The 24,152-nt window shown below is 47.7% G+C and overlaps 1 protein-coding gene across 2 annotated transcripts in view; it reads left to right on the top strand.

The window, feature by feature from the left end:
• CC2D2A (coiled-coil and C2 domain containing 2A) overlaps positions 1-24,152 on the top strand; it is a 160,993-nt gene that overhangs the window by 123,037 nt on the left and 13,804 nt on the right. For both annotated transcript variants that reach the window (XM_077477759.1, XM_077477758.1), the window contains 6 exons: positions 2,060-2,165; positions 8,583-8,692; positions 15,178-15,274; positions 15,389-15,487; positions 19,650-19,826; positions 20,114-20,317. In XM_077477759.1, coding sequence (XP_077333885.1) covers positions 2,060-2,165; positions 8,583-8,692; positions 15,178-15,274; positions 15,389-15,487; positions 19,650-19,826; positions 20,114-20,317 — 793 coding nt within the window. The remainder of the gene's footprint in view (positions 1-2,059; positions 2,166-8,582; positions 8,693-15,177; positions 15,275-15,388; positions 15,488-19,649; positions 19,827-20,113; positions 20,318-24,152) is intronic.

Raw genomic sequence — 24,152 nt, 5'->3', positions numbered from 1 at the left:
GACATTTTAGAATGAGAGTGGAGTGTTCAAACATGGGCAAGGTTTAAAAAAAAAAAAACAAGTATTATGACAAAGTAACATCTTGGTGGACTAAGATTTCATGTGGGTATAATCCAATTTATTGTTTTCCACATTTTGCTCAGCTGTGTATGGCTGTAGTTTAACATATTGCTAGAATATTCCACAGCATTTTAACAATGTGTAGAAGCATTCACATTATCAAATTGATGACGGTTAGCACTTGAAGCCAGTTATGCAGCTACACCGATATATGGGGGAGGAAGCCAATTCATCTGTCCTATATTTTTTTCATTCTGAGGAGGGAAACCTGAACACATTAGGGAGATCCATGAAAATGTAGTGCAACCTATGAAGATAACATCCTAGTGCAAACTGAACCAAAGGCTGCAACACATCAAACTGAACCAAAGGCTACAAGATCATTGTGCTAATTATTTAGCACAAGTTACCACTTTACCCACCAGTACTGGTTGGCCAGGTGCACTGTCAGTGTCACAATACATTTTTGTCAGGTACTCCTCTACAAATTTCTAAAATTTTCCCACCTCCCATGTGTGTTGCTGGCTTCCTTCTGCATTCTCATCCCAAAGGTGCCAATGAATCACCCAGTGATTGCTGGAAGCCAGTTTAAATCTAGAACATTCCACAAAAACATAGAAACCCCAACTGGCCCATGGGTTAAATAGTATGCTTCCCGTATTATCCACCACCAGCAGCTGACAAACAAAATACAAGCATATTCGTTCTCAAGGTGTTCTGCAGACAGCGCCTGATCCACAGCAAGCACCATCTAAGGTTGAGTAACTCTGTAGGCATTAACTCTTAGGCCGCGTACACACGGGCGGACTGTTCGCCCAACCTTGTCCGCTGAACAGTGTTTGGGCGGACAGTCCGCTCGTGTGTGGGGCTTCAGCGGACAGTTTCAGCGGACAGTTGGCCGAACAAGGTCTTACGGAAATTCCGAAAAACTGTCCGCTGAAACAAGGTTTCAGCGGACTGTTCGCTCGTGTGTAGGCTTGTTCGGCCAACTAAGTCTCGCGCATGCTCAGAAAGGATTTCCACGTCGGAAGGTTGCATTGCAGTGTATTGGACGTCGAAATTTTCGATCCGTCGTGCGTGCCGAAACGTCATCGCGCACGGTTTCAGCAAACTGTTCGTCCGTCGTGTGTGGCCATGTCCGTCCATGCTAAGTTTGAGCGGACTGTTTGCCGAAACTGTTGGACGGACAAAGTTGGGCGAACAGTCCGCGCGTGTGTACGCGGCCTTACATTCGAAGAATACTATAAGTGTTGTTTTATGTTAAACCGCTGTTGATTTCCTGGTTAGCTGTACTGCTGGTGGGCAGTAGTTTGAGCCCTGAGTTGCTCTTAATATGTCGTTTTATGTAGTTGGGGTTCCAGTTTTTGGAATATGTATTGAGATCCTAACTTCTGTTAACTAGTAAACAGACCAAGGTTCTTTTAGTTTGGAGGCTCTGTTGTTTTACAGGAAGATAGAAACATGACAGGACCATAATTAATAACCTTGTTTGCCATACCTTTTTTTTTGTTTAGCTGCAGACTAATCTAAATTCTATAGTTATTTCCCTGGAGATATGTTGCCTGGAATTGAGCAGGAAATGAGTTTCTTGCAGTTCTTTTCCTTTATCTGGATGTCCTCCAAAGTAGGAAAGTCCATGAATGTTCTGTCTGTTAGTAATTCTTTTGCTTGTTACATATTAGTGACAACTCTGGAGGATTCGAGATGGGGACTGTTAGTGGGATATTTTTTATTTTCCTTGAGTATCTTAGGTTTGGCATTATATTGCCCTGATGTGTTAACTATACCAATCCAAAGTAGAATTCTACCCAAATCTTTTGTTAAAACTTCTGTCAATTTTTTTTTAACTTCAACTGCTGTCTGTTTACTGATGTGATTACAAGCAGCAATAAAAACATGACAGAGGTTCTAATTTATTATATTTATTATGTAACATGTAGCATTCCAGAGTGGACTCCTTTCCTCCCACTGAACCTCTTAATTTATTATTGTTTTCCAGCAAACCAACACAACCATCCAGATCGACAAGGTCATTTAATGAGATGTTCACAACCACAGCTTCCCCTCAAGGGCAAGCCCCGTCCCCAGAGTGGTCAGTTAATCAGGTACAAACACTTGCTGTAAATTTGATGCAAACATTGTTATTGTAAAGTACGGTATATACATGAGGTTATTAATGCTTAGCTCCTGAAAATTCTGGTTACCACACTGTCTGGATTTGATGCTTCAGAGTCACAGACCAAAATAAGACCGCAGCAAGTAATGAGTGAGGGAGGATGAGGGCGCTTCTGTAAGGGTTGATATACAGACCCGGGCAGCAGTTTGGGAGTGGAATTTAGGGCAGCTCTACATAATTACATAGTAGGTGAGGTTGAAAAAAGACAGAAGTCCATCAAGTCCAACCCATGTGTGTGATTATATGTCAGTATTACATTGTATATCTCTGTATGTTGCGGTCGTTCAGGTGCTTATCTAATAGTTTCTTGAAACTATCGATGCTCCTAGCTGAGACCACTGCTTGTGGAAGGGAATTCCACATCCTTGCCACTCTTACAGTAAAGAACCCTCTACATAGTTTAATTTTAATGAGTGGTCATGAGTCTTGGTAAACTCCCTTCCGCAAAAAAGTTTTATCCCTATTGTGGGGTCACCAGTATGGTATTTGTAAATGGAAATCATATCCCCTCTCAAGCGTCTCTTCTCCAGAGAGAATAAGTTCAGTGCTCGCAACCTTTCCTCATAACTAATGTCCCCCAGACGCTTTATTAGCTTTGTTGCCCTTCTTTGTACTCGCTCCATTTCCAGTACATCCTTCCCGAGGACCGGTGCCCAGATCTGGACTGCATACTCCAGGTGTAGCTGGACCAGAGTCTTGTAGAGGGGGAGAGTTGTCGTTTTATCTCTGGAGTTGATCCCTTTTTAATGCATGCCAGTATTCTGTTTGCTTTGTTAGCAGCAGCTTGGCATTGCATGCCATTGCTGAGCCTATCATCTACTGGGACCCCCAGGTCCCTTTTCCATCTTAGATTCCCCCCAGAGTTTCTCCCCCGAGTGTATAGATTGCATTCATATTTTTGCAACCCAAATGCATTATTTTACATTTTTCTACATTAAACCTCATTTGCCATGTAGTTGCCAACCCCATTCATTTGTTCAGATCTTTTTGCAAGGTTTGCACATCCTGCAGAGAAGTTATTATTATACAGGATTTATATAGCGCCAACAGTTTGCGCAGCGCTTTACAACATGAGGACAGACAGTACACTTACAATACAAATCAATACAGGAGGGACTAGTTATTGCTCTGCTTAGCTTAGTATCGTCCACAAATAGATTGAACTGTTTACCCCATCCTCCAGGTCGTTTATGAACAAATTAAATAGGATTGGCCCCAGCACAGAACCCTGGGGGACCCCATTACCCACCCCTGACCATTCCGAGCACTCCCCATTTATCACGCCCTCTGAACTCGCCCTTGTAGCCAGTTTTCAATCCATCTACTCACCCTATGGTCCATGTCAATGGACCTTATTTTGTACAGTAAACGTTTATGGGGAACTGTGTCAAATGCTTTTGCAAAATCCAGATACACCACGTCCATGGGCCTTCCTTTATCTAGATGGCAACTCACCTCCTCATAGAAGGTTAATAGATTGGTTTGGCAAGAATGGTTCCGTGCTCACTATCTCTACCTCTGGACCCTCCCCCTGTCGCCTAGTTTAAAAACCCCTCTAACTTTTTGGCCATCTTTATTCCCAGCTGATCTGCACCCTCCTTATTTAGGTGCAGTCCATCCCTTCTATAGTACAGGTTATCGACTGAGAAGTTGGCCCAGTCCTCCAGGAACCCAAACCTCTCCTTACTACACCATGTTCGATGTTCCTGAGAATACTACCTTGATGGTCCTTTTCCTCAATTTAGCTCCCAAGTCCCTAAAATATTTCTTTAGCACACTCCATCTGCCTCTGACTTTGTCATTGTTGCCAATGTGCACCATGACAGCTGGGTCTTCCCCAGCCCCTCCCAATAATCTGTCCACTAGATCCGTGATGTCCGAACCTGAGCGCCCAATAGACAACATAATGTTTGGCGCTTAAGGTCTTTGTTACAGATTGGCCTCTTTGTCCTTCTAAGATTTGAGTCCCCTACCACTGGAATCTGTCTTTCCTTTCCCTTCACCCCCCCCCCCCCCCCACTCTCACTGAAGGAGTTCTTTCCACAGCAGATAGAGTCCCTCAGCTCCAGCAGTGCTGGTCCCTGACTGGTTTCACCAATGTAACTCAATGGAGTGTACTTATTGGGATGCCCCAGCCCTGGATCGGCCTCCCTGGCACTTCCTCCTCTACCCTTCTTCACTGTCACCCATCTACTCTTTGCTAGTGCCTGCACCTCTTTGTCTCCACCCACCTCTGTGCTGGCCCCAGCCGTGTACGTTCCTGGCTCTCCTTTAGTATGGAGGGACTTCTCAGTGCTGACAGTTGCTTTCCCAGATTCAGAACCTGGGCTTCCAGGGAAACAATGTGCTTACATTTTGCACAGCAATATTCACCCTCAATCGGATGATCAAGGAACGCATACATGCCGCAAGATGAACAACGAGTCGCTTCATCGTAGCTATTAAATTTAATGAGGATTGGTGATTATACCCTGTCCAAATTACCTAACAACTAGCTTCCTGACACTAATTCTCAACAAGACAATACACAGGTATTCGCAGACCCACGTGCACTCGTAGACCACTTGCAGACCTATTTGCACTCGCAGACCACTCGAAGACCTACGTGCACTCGCAGACCTACGTGCACTCGCAGACCACTCGCAGACCTACGTGCACTCGCAGACCACTCGCAGACCTACGTGCACTCGCAGACCACTCGCAGACCTACGTGCACTCGCAGACCACTCGCAGACCACTCGCAGACCTACGTGCACTCGCAGACCACTCGCAGACCTACGTGCACTCGCAGACCACTCGCAGACCTACGTGCACTCGCAGACCACTCGCAGACCTACGTGCACTCGCAGACCACTCGCAGACCTACGTGCACTCGCAGACCACTCGCAGACCTACGTGCACTCGCAGACCACTCGCAGACCTACATGCACTCGCAGACCTACGTGCACTTGCGGACCACTTGCAGACCTACGTGCACTCGCAGAACTACGTGCGCACGCAGAGCCACATGCGCTCGCAGACCACTTGCAGACCCACGTGCGCTCACAGACCACTTGCAGACCTACGTGCGCTCGCAGACCACTTGCAGACCTACGTGCGCTCGCAGACCACTTGCAGACCTACGTGCGCTCGCAGACCACTTGCAGACCTACGTGCGCTCGCAGACCACTTGCAGACCTACGTGCGCTCGCAGACCACTTGCAGACCTACGTGCGCTCGCAGACCACTTGCAGACCTACGTGCGCTCGCAGACCACTTGCAGACCTACGTGCGCTCGCAGACCACTTGCAGACCTACGTGCGCTCGCAGACCACTTGCAGACCTACGTGCGCTCGCAGACCACTTGCAGACCTACGTGCACTCGCAGACCACTTGCAGACCTACGTGCACTCGCAGACCACTTGCAGACCTACGTGCACTCGCAGACCACTTGCAGACCTACGTGCACTCGCAGACCACTAGCAGACCTACGTGCACTCGCAGACCTACGTGCACTCGCAGACCACTCGCAGACCTACGTGCACTCGCAGACCACTCGCAGACCTACGTGCACTCGCAGACCACTCGCAGACCTACGTGCACTCGCAGTCCACTCGCAGACCTACGTGCACTCGCAGACCACTCGCAGACCTACGTGCACTCGCAGACCACTCGCAGACCTACGTGCACTCGCAGACCTACGTGCACTCGCAGACCACTCGCAGACCTACGTACACTCGCAGACCACTCGCAGACCTACATGCACTCGCAGACCTACGTGCACTTGCGGACCACTTGCAGACCTACGTGCACTCGCAGAACTACGTGCGCACGCAGAGCCGCGTGCGCTCGCAGACCCACGTGCGCTCGCAGACCACTTGCAGACCCACGTGCGCTCGCAGACCACTTGCAGACCTACGTGCGCTCGCAGACCACTTGCAGACCTACGTGCGCTCTCAGACCACTTGCAGACCTACGTGCGCTCGCAGACCACTTGCAGACCTACGTGCGCTCGCAGACCACTTGCAGACCTACGTGCGCTCGCAGACCACTTGCAGACCTACGTGCGCTCGCAGACCACTTGCAGACCTACGTGCGCTCGCAGACCACTTGCAGACCTACGTGCGCTCGCAGACCACTTGCAGACCTACGTGCGCTCGCAGACCACTTGCAGACCTACGTGCGCTCGCAGACCACTTGCAGACCTACGTGCGCTCGCAGACCACTTGCAGACCTACGTGCGCTCGCAGACCTACGTGCGCTCGCAGACCACTTGCAGACCTACGTGCGCTCGCAGACCACTTGCAGACCTACGTGCGCTCGCAGACCACTTGCAGACCTACGTGCGCTCGCAGACCACTTGCAGACCTACGTGCGCTCGCAGACCACTTGCAGACCTACGTGCGCTCGCAGACCACTTGCAGACCTACGTGCGCTCGCAGACCACTTGCAGACCTACGTGCGCTCGCAGACCACTTGCAGACCTACGTGCACTCGCAGACCACTTGCAGACCTACGTGCACTCGCAGACCACTTGCAGACCTATTTGCACTTGCAGACCTATTTGCACTCGCAGACCACTCACAGAACTACGTGCACTCGCAGACCACTCACAGAACTACGTGCACTCGCAGACCTACGTGCACTCGCAGACTACTCGCACTTGCAGACCTACATGCACTCGTAGACCTATGTGCACTTGCAGACCAAAAGATCAGGAGAAAAAAACCAAAGGCACCTATAAGTGCAGTATTTTACAATTTATTCATGTGAAAGGGGTTAAAAACAATTACAACAGTTTCCATAAAAACAGGCATATCAGCATAGCAATCCTTGTGAATTGTACTATCCTGCATCTCTGTATGGGGGGAGAGAGACGACCAACAGCTGACACGAACCCAGGATGATGCGGGGGAGCGAGGAAGCGAAGATTCAGCCTGGTTTCCAGAACCGCTGTGGAAGACACAATTCACGAGGATTGCTCTACTGAAATTGTAAATACTGCACTTAGGAGCGCCCTTGTAAAAGCCAGAGAAAAGTCAGAATTCCTTCTCTCTATCATTTTCTGTTTTGAAGTACTGAATCCCCATCATCAGCACAGCAGCCAGGCTGCTAGTATTTTTTTTCGGACAGCAATAGCAGCCTTAATACTTCTGTCATGGCAGGTGTACATTAATTTCATAATAATGATTTCACAAATTTGCATATATGTTTGGAAAAGAGTTATGTCATTCTGGTGTAATCTATCTTTATCCTTGGTGAGCAGTAACTGTTGATGTCGTGGAAAATATTTTTATATTTTCAGGATGGAAGGAAATGGTTAGTAAGATCAAATGGCAGCTGCACTACACCAAAGCAGATGTGGCCATTTGAAGTTATAGATCTGCATCACATGTTCCCTTGTACAGATCTAGATCTACTTAAAGTAGGACCAAACCCATTGATTTAACTTTCCTAAAATGTTTGTGTTCAAGGCATGCCATGAGTAACTGATAACTGTCACAATTGCTCATGCTAACAATCAAACTGTCAAGCCATCAAATTGCTGGTGTCATTACTCACCACATGTGCAGCACCATGGTAACTGCAGGTCAAACTTTGGCAGCTTCTTTTAAAGCTGGAGTGTCCAACCTGCGGCCCAACACAAAATCGTAAACTTTTTTTTTTTGTAAAATTGCGTTTACACTTACTGAACACATGTGGCCGAAGAAAATGTTGACAGTGTCTTTTTCCTGAACGTTTAGAAGTTTTATCTTACAAAAGAAAAATATCCCACTCTTCACAATAACGTCTAATTCTTGATATATTGTGTAATCAATTTTCGGAAGCACCTATATTCGCGGACAACTATCTTCAAGGATGTAGCAGACGAAGGGCAAAATTGGAACCAAAAAACCAATATAAGGTTTGAGAGTCCAAACCCTATGCGGGTCAGAAGGTATGGAACCTTACACAGGGATAATGACTTCTTCCCTTTCACATGTGACAGTGTTTGGCCTGGCTGTTGGCTGCCCAAGCTTGAGCTCTGCCTCCTGGGAGGAAGGGAAGGAGGTCACAGCCTAGCCCATATCTAAATACACAGGGTATTTTTTGAGGGCCCCAATGGAGAAGTAAAGGGGCATTGGGTGCAGAACCTGATCAGATTTTTTATTTTTTTTTACCCTGTAAGGAAATTTTTATTGGCGAGTACCATTACTGAAATTTAAAACAAAAAAAAAAGTAGAGGGTATAGAACTGCGCAGGAGGATACTATTTTCCAGATTTTTCTCCGCTGTTAGGGATATTTTATTACACATTTTCATTCAGTAGTTTTTTTTTTTCTTTCCTTAACTTTATTGAAATTACAATACATTATGTGATATTTCAGGTCCTGGTGCGGCCATATGTAGAAGTTTCATTTCAGCGTACTGTATGCCAAACCTCAACAGCTGATGGACCAAATCCAAACTGGAATGAAGAATTGGAGCTGCCATTTAGGTAAACATAACTCTTAAATATATTGAATGCCAAGGTCAGTGTAATAATTGTATGTTAATGTGGATGTAAACCCGATTCATGAAATTTGAGCCTGCAGAGTTTTTTTATTTCTCTTCAAAGCGATAAGTCCCGTGGCTTTCTCCTGCTCTGTTCTTTTGTTATCAACACGATAACTTCTGACAAGTTCTCTGACACGTGATAAAACCAGCCTGAATTTTGTGTCGGGGAGGTTGCTATAAATAGATTAGCAGGAAGCTGCTCTACTCACAGGACAGCTCTGTAAGTCTCCGCCTATGTGGAGGGGGGTGTGTGCCTTTCCTCCAATTAGCTGTCTCCCAGTGTAATCCAACACTACACTGCTACTGCTGAATGAGGAAGTGAAAATTCGAACACAATGTGCACTTTATACTAAACTGTATATAAAGCTGAAGACAGCAGATATATACATGTAAAACTTATGTAGGGAGATTTGTTTCATCTCTTTGTATCATCTAATGCCCCATACACATGGTCGGACATCTGATTTTTTTCTGACGGATTTTGTCCGAAACTTGTGTTGCATACACACGGTCAGAAAATCCAATCGTTCTGAACGAGGTGACATCAAACACGTATGTCGGGACTATAAACGGGCCAGTAGCCAATAGCTTTCGTCTCTTGGTTTATTCTCAGCATGTGTGGCACTTTGTCCGTCGGAATTGTCTACACACGAACAAATTTATGCAATCGGATTTTGTTGTCCGAAAATTTTAGATCCTGCTCTCAAACTTTGTGCATCGGAAAATCTGATGGGGAAAAAGTCTGATGGAGCCCACACACGGTCAGATTTTCCGACCACATGATCCGATCGCACATTTTCCATCGGAAAATCTGACTGTGTGTATGGGGCATAAGGCTGTTCATTTCACTAGGTATATTTGAGGGTTTACTTCCACTTTTAGCTCCTACAAAAAACATAAGAATTTTATGAAGCTCTATAGCAGAAATATTTGCTGCCATAATGGAGTAGCAGAGAGAGGCTGATTTAGATCTCTTTTATAGTAGTCAAGTCTTTTTTTTTTTTCTCCTCCCTTATCCCAGTAGGAGTTGCTTTTTTTTTTTTTTTTTTGCTTTTTAAGGATTGTTCCAGTCTCAAAAAAAACACGTTCATGGATTTAGAAATACAGTTTCTGTATCTTACTCACTCCATGTATCTCAACAAATTTCTTCAAAATATCTGCTTCACAATAAGCCCTTGTACACACGGTCGGACATTCCGACAACCAAATCCGTCGGATTTTGTCCGACGGATCTTGTCCGAAACTGTTGCATACACACGGTCGGACAAAGTTGTTGGAAAATCCGATCTTTCAGAACGTGATGACGTAATTTCGTTACGATGGGACTACGTTCAGGCTAGTAGCCAATAGCTTTGATGTAGGAATTTGATCTGAGCATGCGTGGCACTTTGTCCGATCGGAATTCTCTACACATCATCGGAGTATGTCCGATCGGAGCAGTTTGTCGGAAAATATTTCCGGCAAGTTGGAAAATTTGGTCCGACGGATATTCCGACGGAAACAGTCCGATGCAGACCACACACAGTCGGAATATCCGACAAAACGCTCCGATCGGACACATTCCGACGGAATCTCCGACCGTGTGTACAAGGGCTAAGAAGTAGTTAGTTCATTAAAGATATGTTGCCTTGTAAATGACTGTCTCATTGGAGTGATGTGTGGTAACTAGGGACATGTATAGCTGAAATGAGCAGTCAAAACTGGTAGTTTTTTGAAGACCCTTTTGATGGTTGCTGCTTAACCACTTCCCGACCAGCGCACGACGATGTACGTCGACAGAATGGCACGGGCAGGCATATTGGCGTACATGTACGTCCAATATTCGATGCCGCCCTGCCATCGGGAGCGCGCCGCCGGCGGCGCGCTCCCGCGCTGGTCGGGACCCCCGTGAGTCCGGTCGCGGGACCCGCGGACTCGATCGCCGCGGGCATCCCCGCGATCGTCTCACGGAGCGGCCGAATGGAGGAAATGCTGTATAAACAACATTTTTCCATTCTGCCTAGCAACTAGTGACGCTGATCTCTGCTCCATGTGATTGGAGCAGAGATCAGTGTACACTAAATGAAAGCCCAACCCCCCCACATTTAGTAACACACCCCTAGGAACACTTAACCCCCTACACTGCCACCCACTGGTTAACCCTTTCACTGCCAGTGTCATTTACACAGGAATCACTGCATTTATATAGCAGTGATTACTGTATAAATGACAATGGTCCCAAAAATGTGTCAAAAATGTCTGATGGGTCCCCGACAATGTCGCAGTCACAATAAAAATCGCAGATCGCCGCCATTACTAGTAAAAAAAAAAAATAATAAAAAATTATTAATAAAAATGCTATAAAACTATCCCTATTTTGTAAACGCTATAAATTTTGCGCAAACCAATCAATAATCGCTTATTGCGATTTTTTTTTTACCAAAAATATGTAGAAGAATACGTATCGGCCTAAATTGAGGGAAAAAAAAGTTTTTTTATATATTTTTGGGGGATATTTATTATAACAAAAAGTAAAAAATAATGCGTTTTTTTCAAAATTGTCGCTCTATTTTTGTTTATAGCGCAAAAAATAAAAACCGCAGGGGTGATCAAATACCACCAAAAGAAAGCTCTATTTGTGGGAAAAAAAGGACGTCAATTTTGTTTGGGAGCCACGTCGCACGACCGCGCAATTGTCAGTTAAAGCGACGCAGTGCCGAATCGCAAAAAGTGGTCTGGTCTTTGACCAGCAAATTGGTCCGGTCTGAAAGTGGTTAAAGGGAAGATCCCGGTACTCAATTTTAAGAGTCATTTTAAAACATTTATAGATTACCAGTAAAAAAAAAACTCTGAGCTCTCAGTTATTTTGGAAGTACCGTAAGCGAGTAGAAGTAGCGCTTATCTGCCCCTGCTATTGGTTTCCTGGGTGATTAGATATGATAAGCCACTAACTTTTATACACTCACCGGCCACTTTATTAGGTACACCTTGCTAGTATTGGATTGGACCCCCCTTTGCCTTCAGAACTGCCTCGATTCTTTTTTTGGCATAGATTCAACAAGGTGTTGGAAACATTCCTCCGAGATTGTGGTCCAAATTGACATGATAGCATCACACAGTTCCTGCAGATTTGTCGGCTGCACATCCATAATGCAAATCTCCACCACATCCCAAAGGTGCTCTATTGGATTGAGATCTGGTGAGTGTGGAGGCCATTGGAGTACAGTGACCTCATTGACTTGTTCAAGAAACCATTGGTGAGGTGACTTGAGCTTTGTGACATTTCCTGCTTGAAGCAGCCATCAGAAGATGGGTACATTGTAGTCATAAAGGGATGGACATGGTCATCAACAATACTTAGGCATAGCCTTTGGGGCTTAAACGATTCTCAATTGGTACTAAAGGGCCCAAAGTGTGCCAAAAAAACACCCCCACACCATTACTACACCACCACCAGCCTGAACCACACAAGGCAGGATGGAGCCATGCTTTCATGTTATTTATGCCAAATTCTGACCTTACCACCTGAATGTCACAGCTGAAATCAAGATTCATCAGACAAAGCAACGTTTTTCCATTCTTTTATTGTCCAATTTTGGTGAGCCTGTGCGAACTGTAGCCACGGTTTCCTGTTCTTAGCTGGCAGGAGTGGCATTGGTGTGGTCTTCTGCCAGGCATTTTTGTCCCCACAGCTGCCGCTCACTGGATATTTTCTCTTTTTCAGACCATTCTCTGGAAACCCTAGAGATTGTTTTATGTGAAAATCCCAGTAGATCAGCAGTTTATCAAATAAACTGAAATAAACTCAGACCAGCCCATCTGGCACCATGATGCTCGGATTGAACTTCAGCAAGTCCTCATCAGCATGTCTAGATGCATAAATGCATTGAGCTGCTGCAATGTGATTGGTTGATTAGTAATTTGTGTTACCAAGCCATTGAACAGGTGTACCCAATAAAGTGGCCGGTGAGTGTATATTTATACTGTGGAGTCCTACCGTGTCTCATTTCATTCCTTGAACAAGGAACTCAGTAGGGCATGGTAGGTCTCTGGGGTGTTTCTTGCTCATAGGTGATTGGACAACAAGAAAAACATATCATTTTTGTTTTGCTATGGCGTACCTCTTCTCTAGGCACTGGCTCCTTCGTTTTTGTGCCTAAGAGGTAAAAACCAATGGACCCTCTGGTCCGCACTGCTTTCCATTTCATAGATGTACAACAGAGGAAACCTTTCAGGAGAGAACCGTGGAATCTGCCTTTGCTGCTCTCTCCTTTCATAAATGCTAATCGCTGTCTCTAGTGTCAGTACTTTGAGTCATTGACCCAAACAAAGTATGCAAACTTCACAACTTTATACATCAATGTATTTTTTCTTTCACTACATTGTCCTCTACCTTACAGTATGTGTAAAAAAAAATGTCATAGACACTTAGAAAGGGTTATTAATTTTGCATATAATTGACAGTATTGACAACATCTGCGCTAAATTACAATAAAGTCACAGTAACACATGTATCCCCTTATACACTCAGACATTTGGCCATCCATATGGCTTCCATTAAATGTGGCTTATTATAGCAACATTGGCTTGAAAAACATAAAATAATTCTATAAAATTCTCTCAGATTCTATTTTAGTTTTTAAAAGGTTTTTATTAGCTGTTAGCATTTGGTTACAAATATCTTAAAGTGATTTGTAAAGTCTAATTTGTTACATGTTATACTTATCTGCCCTGTCGCAGTAGATTTGCACAGAGCAGCCCAGATCCTCCTCTTCTCAGGTCCCTCCTCCCTGTTCCTGGCCCCTCCCTCCTGTTAAGTGCTCCCACAGCAAGCAGCTTGCTATGGGGGCACCTGAGCCGAGTCACAGCTCCCTGTGTCCATTTAGACACGGAGCCCCAACCCGGTCCCGCCTCCTCTCTTCCCTGATTGGCTAGCTGACTTCAATCGACAGCAGCCAATCAGGAGGGAGAATCTCAGACCGCTGAGATACAGGTGGATATCGCTGAGCAGAGAGGGACCTCAGGTAAGTGGTAGGGGGGCTGCAGCACACAGAAGGCTTTTTCTCTTAATGCATAGAATGCATTAAGAGAAAAAAAAAACCTTCTGCCTTTACAAACACTTTACTGTGGAAAGTAACAACAGAGGTCTTAGTTTATTGCAGCATGGGGATACAATTTGTCCAACTGGAAAATGGGTCAGAAATAGACAATAATCCAAGTCATTACTATTAAGATTATTGATACAGAAAAAAAAAAGATCTGCCCAGTTAGACTGGTGAGGCTCTGGGGGAGGGGGGGGAAGGAAAATGAGAAGATGAGAGGAATGCTAGGCATAGGAGAAGGAGGATTGGTAAAAGGGGGCATGGTCGGACCAAGCCTAGAGACTAGGGTTGCAACCTCATCCCTTTTAAACCCGAATACATATGAATTACACAGGTTCTGAGGCTGATTTAATGCAGATAAGGCACCAAGTGAGTTTAATTACCACCTTAATCAGCCACAGAACCTGGGTAATATGTGTTTGGTTTTAAAGGGATGGGGTGGCAACTCCACTAGCGACCCAGCATGCCCGCGTCAGTTCCAGAAAGGAGAAAATGTGTGAACCGGCAGTACGAAATAGTGGTGTATTTTTGTCAGACAGCATGGCCTCTGCTTCTACCAAGATGGCCACCTCCACAGAGACACACTACAGAGCAAGGCATGCTACATCTGTAATGGGAAATGGTCAGCTTCAGCAAACCACAGGCAATACTGTTGACTGGTCCTTTACCCTCAGATTGCCTATTTTGGGGGCACAGCTCTTTAAGACATGTTCTTAAAACAAGAAGTCAACACAATCACTGTGATCATTGAGAGGTATGTTTAATACAAATAATAGCTCCTGTGCATGGGATGGCAAGAGTGCTTTTGCCGTATTGCACATATGGACAACCAGTTGGAGAGATGACTCTCAGGGCTCATTCACACTGTGTGTGGTGGCATGCGTTTTTCTGGATAAATGCAGGTCTCATAGAAAACTGACATGAATAAAGTGTCATATGTGACACTTCATATACAGTAAAAAAAAAAAAAAAGCCGTGCTCCCTGCCAACGCTGACAGTACACTGGCCTACACAGTAAGACGTTGCCTTCAATGGTGCAGCTACTAAGAATGACCCTTGCCTCAGTGGTTATAGGGTCCAGCTCCCTCTTGTTTCTGTTTGGTTGATGTCTCCAATAATACATAATCAACTTAAAAAATATGTAAAGGTTTTTGTTTTGTTTTTCCTCTTACCTGTCTCTTACCTGAATCTGTCCCAGTCCATTTTGTTTTTCATTATTCCTAACACAGAGTAACTGCATTTTTTGATGGAATTTGTAGGTTTTGATGGAATTTGTTTACTAGAGCCACCCTTTTGAATGTTGTACATGATGCTGCATCATAATTTGGCTTCTTCTCTTCTCTAGGGCTCCTAATGGTGATTACAGCACAACTAGTTTACAGTCAGTGAAAGACGATGTTTTCATCAATGTGTTTGATGAAGTCTGCTTTGATATTTTAGAGGTAAATTGTAACGTTTATTACATATGTTTAGTTTATTGTACCCTTTCCTATGGTAGTGTATAACTTTTTCTCAACTTTTTTATTTATGGATAACAAAAATATAACCTCTTTCAGGATGATCGGGAGAGAGGAAGTGGCATTCATACACGAGTCGAGAGACACTGGCTTGGATCGATCCGAATTCCATTTACTACAATTTATTTCCAGTCCAGAGTAAGTGCAGGTCTTAGAGAAACTACAGATCTACATATGATGTGGAAGGGAAAAACTAGTAAAAGTGTGATGGTTTGAGATTTCATAAAGGGCATAGAAAAGGATAAACATCACCAAAGTCAAGAGAGGGCCTGTTGAAAGCTGCAAATCAGGGGTCTCAAACTGGCGGCCCTCCAGCTGTTGCAAAACTACAAGTCTCATCATGCCTGTGGGAGTCGTGCTTGTAACTGTCAGCCTTGCAATGCCTCATGGAACTTGTAGTCTCCTAACAGCTGGAGGGCCGCCAGGTTGAGAACCCTGCTGTAAATAGTTTTAAAGGAGTTGTAAATGCAGAAGTTTTTTTTTTATCTTGGCTCATTAAGATAATGCATTAAGATAAAAAACCTTTTGTGTGTAGCAGTCCCCCCAGTACCCATAATTCCTTACCTGAGCCCCATTTCTCTCCAGCGATGGAATGTCTAAGCTGTCCGGGACACTCCTCCTAATTGGCTGAGACACAGCAGTGGTGCCATTGGCTCCTGCAGCTGTCACAGTCAGTCAATTAGGGGAGAGAGGGGGGCCAGGTTGGGGGCTTCATGTCTGAATGGACACATGGAGCTGTGACTCGGCTCTGGTGTTCCCATAGGAAGCTGCTGCCTGGGCACTCGATAGGAGGGAGGGGTCAGGAGCAGCAAAGAAAAATATATTAATATGTAGTAGATCTTAATTATGTATCATCATCATGGGTGTCTGTAGAACTTTTTTTCGGGGGGGGGGGGGGAGAGCATCACTTTAAGGTCACCCATGCTCTGACCCTTTTCGACAATGCCATTCTCACGGTCAGAGACTGTGGACATAGCACAGGAAATGGTCAGAGACTGTGGACATGGCCCAAGAGACTGTCAGGGACTGCATATATGGCCCAAGAGACTGTCAGTGACTGCATACATGGCTCAAGAGACTATGAGAGACTGCTGACGTGTGAGGGGGTGGTGACAGAAAGAGACCAAGGGGGTGACAGAAAGAGACAGAGCGGGGTGGCAGAGAGGGGGGTGAAAAAGACAGAGGGGGGACAGAGAGGGGTGATGGGGGGGTCAGAGAGAAGGACCCCCTAGCCCTGTCTTCAGTCCCTCAAGTGCCCCTATGTCCCAGTGGTGTGTGTGTGTAATGCCGCGTACACACGTAGCGGACTATCCGACTGACTTAGTCTGGCGGACTTCCCGTCAGACTGTCCGTCGGACTTTCCGAACGGGCTACTTGCCCACACACGGCACTTTTTCAGCGGACTAATACGGCGTACCAAGTCCGCCGTACTATCCGCCGTACTTTTGAAATGAAAGGACTCGCCCACACACGCGGAGGAAAGTCCGCTCATTTCGAGCGCGTCTCCAGGTAGGCGGGGCCCGCGAAGGAGACGTCTCTGGCCCGCCACCTGGTATGGACTTAAAGAGGAACCCCAACGCCAAAAAAATCGGTGTGGGGGTCCCCCCCAGGTCCACATCAGACCCTTGTCCGAGCACGCTACCCGGCCGGCCAGGAAAGGGGGGGCGAGCGAGCGCCCCCCCTCCTGAACCGTACCAGGCCGCATGCCCTCAACATGGGGGGTGCCTTGGGGAAGGGGGGGCCGCGCGCCCCCCCCACCCCAAAGCACCTTGTCCCCATGTTGATGAGGACAAGGGCCTCTTCCCGACAACCCTGGCCGTTGGTTGTCGGGGTCTGCGGGCGGAGGGCTTATCGGAATCCGGGAGCCCCCTTTAATAAGGGGGCCCCCGGATACCGGCCCCCCACCCTAAGTGAATGAGTATGGGGTACAATGTACCCCTACCCATTCACCTGTAAAATAAAGTACAAAAAAAACACAACACACAAGATAAAATAGTTTATTGCACAGCTCCGGGGGTCTTCCGTCTTTGGGGGTCTTCTCGCCGAGGAAGAAGGCCGGGCTCCTCCGCTAGCAAAAGAGCTAGAAGAAGATAGCGGAGGAGCCCGGCCTTCTTCCTCGCCGCCCCCTCTTCTTCCGACTTCGGGGGTCTTGTCCCCCTCTTCAGTTCTTCTGCCGGGCCACCGCGCCTTCTTATAGCTCTTTTACAGGCGGTGGCCCGGTCTTCTGTCGCCACCGCCGCCTTCCGTTCTTCTTCTTCTTCTCCTGGAGATGTTGACTCGACGCACTCTCCGGCCGCAATGCCAAGGACGCGCTGCACGGTGACTTATATAGGGACAAGGGGCGGGGTCATCGGTTGATGTCACATGGGTTGATGTCACATGGGTTGATGTCAAATGGCGACAGTCCCAGCATCCTCCGGGACGGTGACATCATACGGGGGCGGGGTCACCATGTGACATCAACAGATGACCCCGCCCCTTGTCCCTATATAAGTCGCCGCGCAGCGCATCCTTGGCATTGCGGCCGGAGAGAGCGTCGAGTCAACATCTCCAGGAGGAGAAGAAGAAGAACGGAAGGCGGCGGCGGCGACATCGGCGACAGAAGACCAGGCCACCGCCTGTAAAAGAGCTATAAGAAGGTGCGGTGGCCCGGCAGAAGAACCGAAGAGGGGAACAAGACCCCTGAAGTCGGAAGGAGAGGGGGCGGCAAGGAAGAAAGCCGGGCTCCTCCGCTAGCAAAAGAGCTAGAAGAAGATAGCGGAGGAGTCCAGCGAGAAGACCCCCGAAGACAGAAGACCCCGGAGCTGTGCAATAAACTATTTTATCTTGTGTGTTGTGTTTTTTTTGTACTTTATTTTACAGGTGAATGGGTAGGGGTACATTGTACCCTATACTCATTCACATAGGGTGGGGGGCCGGTATCCGGGGGCCCCCTTATTAAAGGGGGCTCCCGGATTCCGATAAGCCCCCCGCCCGCAGACCCCGACAACCAACGGCCAGGGTTGTCGGGAAGAGGCCCTTGTCCTCATCAACTTCTGGACAAGGTGCTTTGGGGTGGGGGGGCCGCGCGGCCCCCCCCTTCCCCAAGGCACCCCCCATGTTGAGGGCACGCGGCCTGGTACGGCTCAGGGGGGGCACTCGCTCGCCCCCCCTTTTCTGGCCGGCCGGGTAGCGTGCTCGGACAAGGGTTTGATGTGGATGTCCATGATGGTCAGCAGCTGGCGAGACCAATTTTTATTCTAGGTGAGGACAGGAGGTGCTCTGTTCCTTCCATCGGATCTATGATGTGACATGGAGCTTGCATGGACTGGCTGCTTGCATTTCCTGCCCGTCCTTGTTCTCTGAACCCCCGGTCAGTCTGTCCTTCAGGCCTGGGAGTGATAAGGAGGTTTAAGGATTCCAGGGGTTCCAGGCTCTGGGAGGCGCCAGGGATGTTGTGCCCACTTTTCCTGGTGTCTTGCTGTTCTACTGGGCCGCTCACTCACTATGTAGACCGGGTGATGTCATACTGCCCACCCCTTGAGGCCTTCGATGTCCCGCTCCTCGCCAGCCCTGCTAAACTGTGTACAGGTGCGAGCAGGGCTGGCTGCCAGCGCTAGGATAAAGACTGAGTGGGGAACTCCTGATCCGATCCCTGATTACAGGGGCACACTTGCCCCTACCTGCGGACACCCATGATCGTCATATGGAAGGCCTGAGATCACCAGAAAATCCAATTGTAAATAGTTTGTATTGGGCTCTCAAAACAGGCAAACACAAATATCTTTCTTCAGCAAAAGTAAAGGAAACAGTTCATAGTACTGGTGTAAAGAAAGCCTTGGTCTCCAGAGAGTCCACACTTGTTCATAGCTGTGAACTACTCCACACTACCTCACAGACACCTGCTGCTTCCCAAGACTCTCTTGCATGTGGCTTAACCCCTTCAGAACCAAAGTCCCTATAATCAGGGTTCAGAGGTCCTTTCCCACCAAAATACTCTCTGAACTTCCAAATTCCGAGTCCCAAATGGTGAATAGAAATCGGTCCTCTCCTCCCCAACTGGACCACCCAAGAACCCCTCACCCTGCATGGGTGAGAACCCCTGACTACTAGCAATGTCTTCTGTTCTTTCCCATAAAAGGGTCCACAACTCAAATAATGGGGAAACATACCTGCCATCCAGGACACAATCCTAGATTCCTGTAGAGCATACTTGTCAATGAAGATGGGTGCAGTCTTGTATAAAAGGGAAAACACAATAATGCTTTTTGGGGAAAATCTTATATTATACATTTTCTGTTTTGTATCTGCTGATTTACAGATTGATGGAACATTCCGGATTGACACACCCCCAGTGCTTCTAGGATACAGTAAACAGCGTAATGTGGGAAATGATGGAGGCTATGAATCAGTACGAAGCCTGAGCCAAGGTTCCTTTCTAACACTCTTTATTACCATTGAGCCTCAGCTTGTACCTGGAGAGCCCATCAGGGAAAAGGTAGTTATCATACACTGGGTACCTACTGTACTGTGTTATATGTGTATGTGATGTTCCAGCATTGTTCTGTGTTTAGGAAAATGAACTGGAAATGGAATGGATTGTTTATGTAAAGCAATAGAACATGTCATATAATGCCTTAGATTTTGAGAGTCTGAATTGCCAGCTTCTAGTTCTCTTTCCCTTACTTTATTCATTTGACTGCTTTTTGAGCCTTGTGCACTTACAGTAATTGAGCTCATCACAAATATCTTGCGGCTTCTTTTACATATCTTTCTGTACCTTAGTTTGACAGTAGAGAAGATGAGAAGTTACTTCAAGCTGCCGAGAAATTCCAGAGTGAAGCCGCTTTAAAATTCCCTAACCGGCAATGCCTGACCACCGTCACAGACATTAATGGAAGTACAGTTTTCATCACTCGATACATCAAGGCCTTACAACCTTCACAGGAACTTCTAGAAGCTAACCCCAATAATGTACAAGCAACATCAGTAAGTACCACATTTGTGAAGGAAAAACTGTCGGTATAGACTTAATCTGTGATATTGTAGGTTAACGTGTATGTAAACTCTAACAATGAACTTCTGGTCTGTTGAAAACAACTATCAAAAGCATTGTGACTAGGGATGAGCTTGATGTTCGAGTGGAACATACTTTCGACTCGAACATCGGCTGTTCGCACGTTCGACGAATACTGAACGTTATGGGCCATTCATGCCAAATTCATGTGGCGCTCACGGCCCACAATGCACTGCGACATCGCAGTGCATTGCTGGCTCATGATTGGCCAAGCATGCACTGTGACCCCCGCATGCTTGGCCAATCACAGCGCCGGCAGCGAGGAGAGCCATGATGATCATAGCCCCACACTATATAAGGCTGCCAGCGCAGCGGCCTTGTGTAGTTTGTTGGCGTCTGTAGGAGTTAGTGGGTGTACTCTGTGTACCTTCAACACAGTATACACCGTTCGTTATCAGCCGATTTAGCATTCTTGCTCTTCTGTAATTGAGCTTTTAGCAATCTGCAGGAGTTTGTGGGTGTTCTCTGCGTGCCCTGACCGCAGTATACACCATTATATCCACCTATATAGCTAGCTATATTGCTCTTCTGTAATTGAGCTTTCAGTCAGCTGTAGGAGATTGTGGAAGTTGTCTGTGTGCCCTGACCGCAGTATACACCATTATCCACCTATATAGCTCTTCTCTAATTGAGCCATCTGCCATCTGCAGGAGTTAGTTGGTGTTGTGTGCCTCCAGCACAGTATACACCAGTATCTACCCTTTAATTCCTGTTCTATAATAAAGGCATCTGCAGGAGTTAGTGGGTGTTGTGTGCCTCCAGCACTACCCAATTGCTGGTTTTCCCATCTCTCTTCAGGCCATTACCATGTCTGGAAGGCCAACAAGGAGAGGCAGAAAGGCATGAGCCGATTAAAAGAGGGCAAGCAGGCTCTGTGTCTAGAGACAACAGTGCTGGTCGTGGATGCGGTGCATCGTCATCATCAGCACGTGGCCATGGGACACGCTTGTCCTTATTTTCAGCAGCTGGACGTGTTGAGTCCCATCATGCCGAAGACTTAGTAGAGTGGATGACCAAGCCCTCTTCATCCTCCTCATCCTTTCCCACCCAGGCTCAGGGTACTAGCAAAGCAGCTGCCAACGCATCGTCTTCCCTCGTCTCAATGTCATCATCAGTGACTCCTTCCCTAGACTCACCATGTCCTCCTGAGGAGTCCCCTGAACTCTTTGAGCACAGTGTTGCGTACATGCTCCAGGAGGATGCCCAGTGTTTTGTAGGCTCTGATGATGATACTCAGCTAGAGGAAGGCAGTAGAGTGAATGCAGAGAGAGGGGATGCTCAACAAGGACAGCAATCTGGCAGTCATGTTCCACAAGCTGCAGCATACTGCCAGGTTTGCTCCAGCGATGAATAGGGAGGGGATGATGAGGGCACTGACTCCACGTGGGTGCCTGGTAGGAGGAGGAGGAGGAGGCACATGTCCAACGAGGCAGGATGCCCTCCGGGGGCCAGCTTAGGGGCAGTACACCGACTGAATTACACCGCAGAGCTCTGCCTGTGCAGGGCGCTGCCTCTGCGCGTTATTCCAAAAGTTCTTTGGTGTGGGCCTTTTTTGAGATGAGTGCATCAGATCGCACCGCTGCTATTTGCAACATATGTCTCAAGCGTATCTCGCGTGGCCAAAACATCAGCCGCTTGGGCACCACATGCTTGACCAGACATATGTTGACCTGCCATGCAGCTTGTTGGCAAGCGTACCTCAAAGACCCACACCAAAGAACAAAGCGGACCTCTCCTTGCTCCTCATCAGCTGGGATCTCCAACCCCACTAGACCTTCAGTCCTCTCTAAAACCTGCTCTGAGAGGAATGAAGGTGTAGAATTAGGTGTGTCACAGCCAAGTGCTTGCGGGCACTCTGCTAGCAGTAGACCCACGTCCGATTATAGCAGGCAAATTTCCCTGCCCCAGTTGCTGGACCGTCGAAAGAAGTTCACTCCCAGCCATCCACATGCCCAGCGGTTGAATGCTAGCTTGGCTAAATTGCTAGCACTTCAACTGCTGCCTTTTCAGTTGGTAGACTCGGCCCCCTTCCGTGAGTTTGTACAATGTGCGGTTCCTCAGTGGCAGGTCCCCAAATGCCACTTTTTCTCACGGAAGGCGATTCCGGCTCTCTACTGGCATGTGGAAGGCAATGTCCTTGCCTCACGGGACAGGGCGGTCAGCGGCAAGGTGCATATTACTGCTGACTCATGGTCCAGTAGGCATGGACATGGACATTACCTGTCTTTCACGGCCCATTGGGTCACTCTTCTGGCAGCTGGGAAGGATGCAGGACAAGGTGCAGTAGTGTTGGAGGTTGTTCCGCCACCACGCCTCCAAAATGCTACTACTGGTTGTGACACACCTCTCCTCCACCCCCTCCTCTTCTTCCTCCATGGCCTCTTCCAGTGCTCTGTCCTCAGAACCAGCGGTGCTCCGTAGGCGTTAAAGGGGCTACGCAAGTACGCAGGCAAAACGATGCCATGCTGTCCTTGCGCTGGTTTGTTTGGGGGACAGGAGCCACACTGGGGCAGATATTTTGTCAGCTCTGCAGGGGCAGGCCGAGAGGTGGTTGACGCCACGCCAGCTTAAGCCAGGAATGGTGGTTTGCGACAATGGCACCAACCTCCTCTCCACCCTCCGACGGGGACAACTGACCCATGTGCCCTGTGTGGCTCACGTCCTTAACCTGGTGGTGCAGCGGTTCTTGGGCAGGTGCCCGGGCTTACAGGATGTCCTGAAGCAGGCCAGGAAAGTTTGTGTGCATTTCTGACAATCATTTAATGCCTGTGCTCGGCTGGCTGGGCTCCAAAAGGAGTTGAACCTGCCCAAGAACCGCCTTATATGTGACATGCCCACCAGGTGGAACTCAACGTTGGCCATGCTGCAGCGGCTGCACACGCAGCAGAGGGCCATCAATGAGTACCTGTGCGACTACGGCACCAGGACAGCGCCAGGGGAGCTTGGTTTTTTCTCACCACGCCAGTGGGGCATGATCAGGGATGCATGCACTGTCCTGTCACCGTTTGAGGAGGCCACAAGGATGGTGAGCAGTGACAGTGCATGCATCAGTGACACTGTACCTCTTGTCCACCTGCGTGGAATAATGGACAGGGCATTTGAGGCAGAACAGAGGCAGGAAGAGGACGACTTCCTTGCCTCTCAAGGCCCCCTTTATCCAGACAGTGTTCCTGCTGTGCCACAGGAAGAGGATGAGGAGGAGGAGGAGGATGATGATTGTGTCTGCATGGAGGTGGAGGCTGGCACTCAGCAGCAGCAGCAGTCTTGTAGGGATGATTTACAGTCCCAAGAAACCCGTGGACTTGTACATGGTTGGGAGGAGGTAGCTGCGGATCATGTTGTCCTTAGTGACCCAGAGGACTCTGGACCGAATGCCTCAGCTAACCTACGCTGCATGGCCTCCCTGATCCTGCAAAGCCTGCGGAAGGATCCTCGTATTCTTCGGATCAAGGAGAGCGACCATTACTGGCTGGCCACTCTCCTTGATCCACGGTACAAGGGTAAGGTTGTCGACCTTATCTTGCCATAGCAGAGGGAGCAGAGGATGAGACATCTCCGGGAGGCCTTGCAGAAAGGTCTGTTCAGACAATTTTTTAGTCCGCAGCCCCAAGGTATGATCGGTTCCAGCAACCATCGCCAACGTCTTATTTACATGGTGCAGGAATACCTAGGGGCAAGGTCAGACTTGGACACCTTTCCCACCGAAAATCTCCTGGCTTACTGGGTCTTGAGGATGAATCACTGAGC

Source organism: Lithobates pipiens, unplaced genomic scaffold (assembly GCF_037356315.1).
Source record: "Lithobates pipiens isolate NorthernLeopardFrog02 unplaced genomic scaffold, aLitPip1_a1.2 Scaffold_13, whole genome shotgun sequence".
NCBI lineage: Eukaryota > Metazoa > Chordata > Amphibia > Anura > Ranidae > Lithobates > Lithobates pipiens.
This window is presented reverse-complemented; position numbering and strand designations above follow the sequence as displayed.